Source organism: Adiantum capillus-veneris, chromosome 11 (genome assembly GCF_014529385.1).
Source record: "Adiantum capillus-veneris isolate H3 chromosome 11, ASM1452938v2, whole genome shotgun sequence".
NCBI lineage: Eukaryota > Viridiplantae > Streptophyta > Polypodiopsida > Polypodiales > Pteridaceae > Adiantum > Adiantum capillus-veneris.
The window spans coordinates 41,272,040-41,278,903 of NC_140941.1; the positions used below are offsets into that span (position 1 = coordinate 41,272,040).

At 43.7% G+C, this 6,864-nt stretch overlaps 1 protein-coding gene across 1 annotated transcript in view; it reads left to right on the forward strand.

Annotated features, from left to right (window-relative positions):
* DUO3 (Homeodomain-like superfamily protein) overlaps positions 1-5,376 on the forward strand; it is a 53,717-nt gene extending 48,341 nt beyond the window's left edge. The window contains exons 7-10 of the mRNA XM_086523033.1: positions 2,651-2,827; positions 3,277-3,841; positions 3,930-4,723; positions 4,865-5,376. Of these exons, the coding sequence (XP_086379159.1) occupies positions 2,651-2,827; positions 3,277-3,841; positions 3,930-4,723; positions 4,865-4,930 (1,602 nt within the window). The 3' untranslated portion in view covers positions 4,931-5,376. The remainder of the gene's footprint in view (positions 1-2,650; positions 2,828-3,276; positions 3,842-3,929; positions 4,724-4,864) is intronic.
* Positions 5,377-6,864: the final 1,488 nt, after the last annotated feature.

The following is a 6,864-nucleotide window of genomic DNA, read 5'->3' on the forward strand; positions in this document are numbered from 1 at the left end:
TGTTTCTCCCACCGGGTAGAATGCCAGAGTAAGAGCCCATGCCACATATTTAAAGGCCCTTGGCTTGAAAAGCAGTATACATGAAAAGCTAAAAAACATCTGGCCTAAAAGCTGCCAGCACGATTTGCGAAAATCCATACAGCTGCCACGTCATCAGTCAGTGCAAAACGTGGATCGTTTGTACAGTTGCCACGCCATCATTTTTTATGGAGACTTTGAGTGTGTGTGTGTGTGTTGGCTTTACTTCTAGTGACTTGGGCCCCCATCAGACGGGGTCCGATAAGTTGGTAAAACTTAAATGATTTTACCCCACTTCCCAAGGATCTGTAAGTTGGAGAACTTCTGCTACTTATATTTTTTCTAGGGTTTATGTCCCTTGCTTGGGTTCTCCACTCAACGCAGTAGCACAGTGTCTTCTAGTCCTCGGTTTCCTTGCCCATTTCTTGTGGCTTGGATGGTGTGCTTTATCCCACAGTGCAGTTAGTATCTTCGCGGATGTTTTCTTGAGCCACTTCGGTGGTTTCTTCGTCTTTCAGATTGGTGGTGTGACGGTTGCTCTTCCTTGTGCATCCAAGCAATAGTTCCTATATTTTATCTTCCAGATTGATTTCTAGAGACTGTACCATTCAGGACACACCTAGTTTTCTCATCCTTAGACTTGCATGTTGCTTTGTACATGTGGGTAGTGGTCCTTCTTGGACTAAGAACTAGTTATAGTTAGCTTGAGTATTCTTCACAGTGGGGAGGGGGTCTTCTCGATTCTCCGAGTTTTGGTTCCAAGTTTCACAGGTATATTTTCTTTCGGATACATCTATTTCGGATGATCGAGTTACCCAGATAGAGACTTGTGGCAGTTACCCATGGTCCGGGTGCTCTCCCTTTAAAGGGGGATGTGGAGTCAGCTTGGGAGTCGGTTTCAGCGGACTACTTCCTTTCAGTTCTAGTGGTTCCATGTGAAACGGACAAGATTGACAGTCTATTTGGTGGCTTTCTATAGCACGTTGTATTTGTAGTTCCTTCAGATACAATTTGCAGTTCATCATTGTATTGGTGGTTGGTGCAGTTCTTTGGTTCTTCGTCATCGGACAAATGATTTCTCAATAGCCTTGGTTGTCCTCATTCTTTGGATTTCTTGTAATAGCTTAGAGATTTTGGCATTTGGTATGTGACCAGATGTGCAAATTTCCCACTCTTTCCTTGAGGTGGAGCTCTTGAGGTTGGGAAATGACCTCAATACTAGTGGTCTATGCCTTTACCCTCAATTTTGATGGAGCAGTCAACAACAATACCTTTGGCAGATGCTGGTTGTGGGACTTGTGAGTCGGTTTAGTTGAGCAGATTCTTGATAGAGCTGGATTCACTCTCAACAGATAGCATTTTACTTCCCGGAGTTCTTCGAGGGTAGTGGTTGGCTGGTATAGTGGCCATGTATTGTTCAACCTCAGAGTTCTGTTGCAAATATCCTCATCCACGAATCCCTCTCTTTACAGTTGCAGATTGCTCACTCCAGCTTCCTGGTCCCACTTCCTTTCCATGAGCTAACAGGGGGTGTTAGAGTTATGGGATCTCGCTGGATTCGTTCAGTTTATTCGAGTTTCTCCCAAGGACAAGTGTTAGGGAGTGAGGGTTGTTTTGTGGCGGTGGTTGGCCAGTATGAGGTAGTTTTCTCATGTTGGGATATTCTAGCCATGTTTAGCTCAGGGTTTTGGCTTGGTTCCATGGCCATTAGGCTCTTGCAGGCTAGGAACCTCGAGACTCTGTGTGTGTGTGTGCACGTGCGTGCGAGAGGGAAAAGAGAGCGAAATGCTGTATGTGAAGATTTTTGCATCATTTTCTGTCTCTACACACATCTTTATGAAAATGGGTCTTTATGCCTTGAAAAGGAAGAGGGGGGCAATTTTTATCTATGAGAGGCATGGTATGGACAAAAGCAGGTAAGGTAAGGTATGGAGGAGAGAGGGAGAAGCGAGGACAAATGAGCCCACGTAACATTCCGTAAGAACCAAGAAGGGAATTTATGTTTTTTACATTAGAATGGTGATTTAATTGTAATATGTATTCACATAGATGGGGCACTTTAAAATGTTAAAAAATTAACGGTGCTTTAATTTCTAACCCCTTGGGCACCAATAAAAAGGCCAAAGTTTGACATCTTTGTGTGACTATAGCTGTTTTGAACCTGCACAGCTCCTCACAAGGTTAGTTTCCCCTATAAAAGCTACATGTGTACAATTATCCAGGTGTCCCCATGTGCAGGCAAACAATCTAGAAATTTTTAAATTATTCTATGGTCTTAGGACCCCATCTTCATCCATGGGCCGTACTTGTGCGCTTTACAGTACGCTAGGCTATTAACTTAGTACTTTTTTTGTGTCTGGGGAAATTCGTTTACTGGTGCCTTGTACGAGAATTTTTCCATCTTCAATAAATGTTTTCATAAATTCAGCTACACGCAAGAAAATGATTTCATTCGCTATACAGATTAGCCAAAGTAGTTAAAGAAGTTAAATGTCTAGTCATGTCATAGGTGTCAAGTAAATGTGGATGATTACTTATAGAATGACAGATTTGATTGGATTCAATAAATATGCGGGGCAGTCTTTGTCACAAACTGACAGTGGATAATTTATCTGTGTTTGCTGTAGCACAGGGGCTCAAATTCTTCAGAAGTGACTGGATGAAAGTTTGGGAGCACTGTGTTCCTTACCGAGACCCAGTGACACTATCTCGGCTGTGGCGGGCAGCTGTTGGGCTTCAGAAGTCTTACAGTGCCAGCGAGGAGGCCAAAGAAAAGCATAGGATAGGCGAGAAGTTGCGACGGCAGAAGGTTTGTATGTAATGCTTTCTAGAATTACCAATCTATTTGTGGGTTTTTTTTTGGGAGTGTGGAAAGTAGCTGTTATTTAATTGTGCAGATGTATCACTGTGATGTTTTAGAATATACTATTGTTGTCTCAATATACTATGTGCACTGTTGAGTGATATTCGTTTGCTGGTTTGTTCCACCTTTTTGGTTATTTTGGCTTGCATTGATTTATTCAGTGTTTCTTTACTAAGATTGGCATCAATCAAGAGACCATTCCAGGGGTCTCACTGTAAGCATTATGCACCACTACTAGCATTTATACTGAAGTATTTTTCAACATGCATTGTTTGGTGAGGTTGGCATGATTGGGCTGTTTGGGTTCCTCTTTTGAAGGCATTGTGCGTCTTGCTTTGCTTTTGAAACTTGCATAAGGTGGTACAAATAAGTTTTTTGTGTTATTTTTTTGGCAGCAAGCACTTCTGAAAGAAAAAAATGATGGCACAATTGGGGATATGAACAGTGGGGATGAGACATGTGAGGACACAACTGGTGCTTATTTTCATGAAGCCTTTCTGGCAGACTATAATTCCCAAGCGTGCAGCCCTCGTGGTCTTTCATCAGACATGACAACTGCATGTCAAGCTAGTGCAGCAGTACGGAACTCTCTCACTCCGGTCCCCAACGTTCCACTGCCAACAGGAACGTGTCTTCCGCCATCAAAGAGTGACTATCTGCATAGTGCTCAATCATTGGGAACCCTCGACACAACCTTTAAGCCATCAAGGAGAGGAAAGAGATACCGGCGCAGCAGTTTCCAAATAATCAAGCTAGCTCCTGGGTTGCCTTCATTGAATCTTCCTCGATGTGTCCGTGTCATATCTCAAGCCAAGTACAATAGCCAGTTCTCTGCACATGGCAACAGTTCCCTTGCACCTGGCAGCTTCAGAAGCCAGAAAGGAGGCTGTGTAGCCTCAGCCAGTGGCTCAGCTTGCAGCTTCTCACCTACTCCCGTTCCAAATCCAGTATACGTTGCAGGTAAGTGTCCGGAAGAACGTGAACAATTCCAGTTCTGCGTCCTAAACTTGAGTTTTAAGGCATTCAAGTAACATTTGGGTGCTTTCAGGTACTCCAAGCTTTTATGGTGGAGAGAAGGCTGCTCCTGCCAAGATGCATCCCCTGCTCATGCAGAACACTTTTGAAACGGGACCATTGACTTCATCCACGTCGAGCAAACAGGGTGCTTCTCATACAGTAATTCCAGGGCTACCTTCGACACACAACATTCCGCGATTTCGTCCATTTCTTCCTGTTTCAAAAGGTATAAGCACTGTGGGGTCAATGGAGGTCTTGGCAGTTCAAACAGAAAGCTCAACCAGGAGTGCGGCAGAACTCCACCCCTTTCTGCAGGATGATGGGGACCACCATACTCACTCAGAGGTGGTTGCCAAATGTGTGATGGAGCAGAAAAGCTCTGCAGTGGAAGTTCCTCATGCAAATGGGGCAAACACAGGAATTTCTCATTTGGGTCACACACATTGGCCATTCTTCCTCTCAGACTCTGTCATTCGACCAGAACCAAGACGGGCTGTGCGAGTCCAGAGTGCACATCAAGATCGATCAGCCTCAGCTTCTCTCAGAAACAGAAGTCAAAACGTAGCTAATGGAAAGCGTGGCAGCAAAGCTATGTCTAAAAATATCACTGGCCATGATGACATGTTAGACTCGAGTAAAGAAACAGAAAAGGAGAGTGATAACTTTGTGAATTCTGGAGAGGAAGAGAATGTGGTCATGGAACAGGAAGAGCTCAGTGGATCGGAAGAGGAAACTGAAGAGGTTGTGCAGTTTGAGTATGAAGAGATAACTGATTCTGACAATGATGAGTTCGATTGTGGAAAGAATGCCATCCATCCAGCAAAGGTATACAGTGAGATATGTCCTTGGCAAAAGCTCCTTTTATTTTGTCTGGTGTTTCATTTTAGATCATCATATTGGAGCCTCTTTGATTCCTGTCCGCTTTTACCTCACTTTTCTCCATCAAAGATATGTTTTTACTTGCAGGGCGAGGAAGGCATTGAGTTTGAGGAAGAAGAGATTGGATCTGATGATGGTGATTCTGAAGTTTGAGCATATACATTTAGTCCATTGACTTTCAGAGTCGTTGATACCAAGATTTCCCAGAACACTGTTTTTTTCTCAGAGGAATGAGCCAGGGCTTACCGTGTGTCTAGTCCATGTAAAGCAAGATTATATCACAGTAGTAATTTGCCACTCTATATGAGCTGGGTCAATTTGACAAGTCACGTTAACCTGATCACCTTGAGTCTCGAAACAAAGATAGAATCCTTTTCTCAAAGCCCAACTCATCATCAGCTTCTCACCCTCAACCTCTACTTGAGGCCACTTGGACCAGCCAATTCAACACGTGCAACAGGGCTTTTCTTGAGGTGCTACCCTTACATTACTCACTTAATTACAATTTAGTACTTACACTCCCACTGGGAAATCATTTTTGGAAACCTGTATTCTACGCATAAATGTGAATAATATGTATTTCCTATTTGTAATCTCCATTGGACACAGTCCATCATGGAAAGGTGTTTGTATTTTGGGGGACAATGCTGAATCAATGTAAAACAACTCAACATTAATGAAGTAAATTGTTTTTTGAAAGGCAAGTACTAGACATTTGCTAACTTTTGTTGTGTCAGGGAGCTGCTTGTTTGGTAGCAAGTCAATTGTAGCAGGAAGAATTAATTACTTTTTGGTGTTGATTAAAGTGAATGATTTTTTGTTGAGTACCATGCCCTCTAGAAGCAAAGCAATATAAAGAACTCTGATTTAGAGTGAGGGAAGGAGGGTTGTGCACGCACTTCACAATGGATGAGCACTGTTTTGCCTTTTTGAGCCATTGGGGCTCTTCGATATCTCCATTTTTCACCCTCGTACAGGGCAAGATTACATGCACTACTCCGCACCTCTGTGGTTTATATCGTACTCAGCTTGTATGCCACCTTGATGTAGACATCATCTGTACGTATCGCTGCAGTTTTACACGGCTTCATGGGGAGAGGCTTTGGAGGCATCCTCATACAGGGCAAGATTACATGGCACTACTCCCCACCTCTGTAGTTTATATTGTCCTCATCTTGTATGCCACCTTGATGTAGACATTGCTAGTACATACCTCATGGGGGGAGGCATCCTGAGGAGCACCATGTGCACAGTAGTACAACTACAGAGAACACGCAGGGTCCCCCTTCCCCCCCCCCCCCCCCCCCCCCCCTTTCCTCTTCTGAGAACTCACAACCTGCGGCGTCTTTGATTTCTTTCTGTTTGTTCCTCACGCAGGTTCTTTCCTTCATTGCCTTGTTTGCTACTTTTATGTATGCTTTGCTAGGTGTGGTTTTTGTTTTTGTGTTTTGTGCTTGTCTATGCCTGATGGATTGTCTGGCTGTTTGGTGTGTGTGTTGTATGTTTGTGTGTGCTGTGGTGTGGTGTGGGCATGTGCTGTGCTTGCATGCCTTGTAGCTGCCTGTTTTGTTGTTTTTTTTCCTGTTTTGGAGTTCTCCATGGTCGATAGGTGTGGTGGCTGGTCTCTTCTCTAGGGAGTGCTGTCCTGCTTAGTTGAAGTTATATATGCAAGATCCCTTGTCATGGACTTGTCCTTTGACTTTGCAGATTTCTATGCAAGTTTTGGTGGTTTGTCTCTTTATATCTTCATCAACTTGTCCTGTTGCTGTGAAGAACTCTATGGAAGTGGTTGACGACCTTTCCGCTGGATCAGATGGAGCCTGCTCTTTGGTAGAGATATACTTTTGGCAGAGAGCATGGAGTCTGAGATTGGGGATTCTTTGGCAGAGTTTTCAACCTCTCATCATCATGGATGGTGTGTTTCAGCAGTTGCTCTCCTCTACAGTTGTCCTTCACTCGTATCCCTTTACCTTTTTTTGTCTCTCTCTATTTGTTTCTATAAGCTTGTCTGTAATGCCTCCGAGCTGTTTGTAATGCCTTTGACGCTGCATCCATGGCGACTAGTGGACTCTCTTCCTCCTGCATGT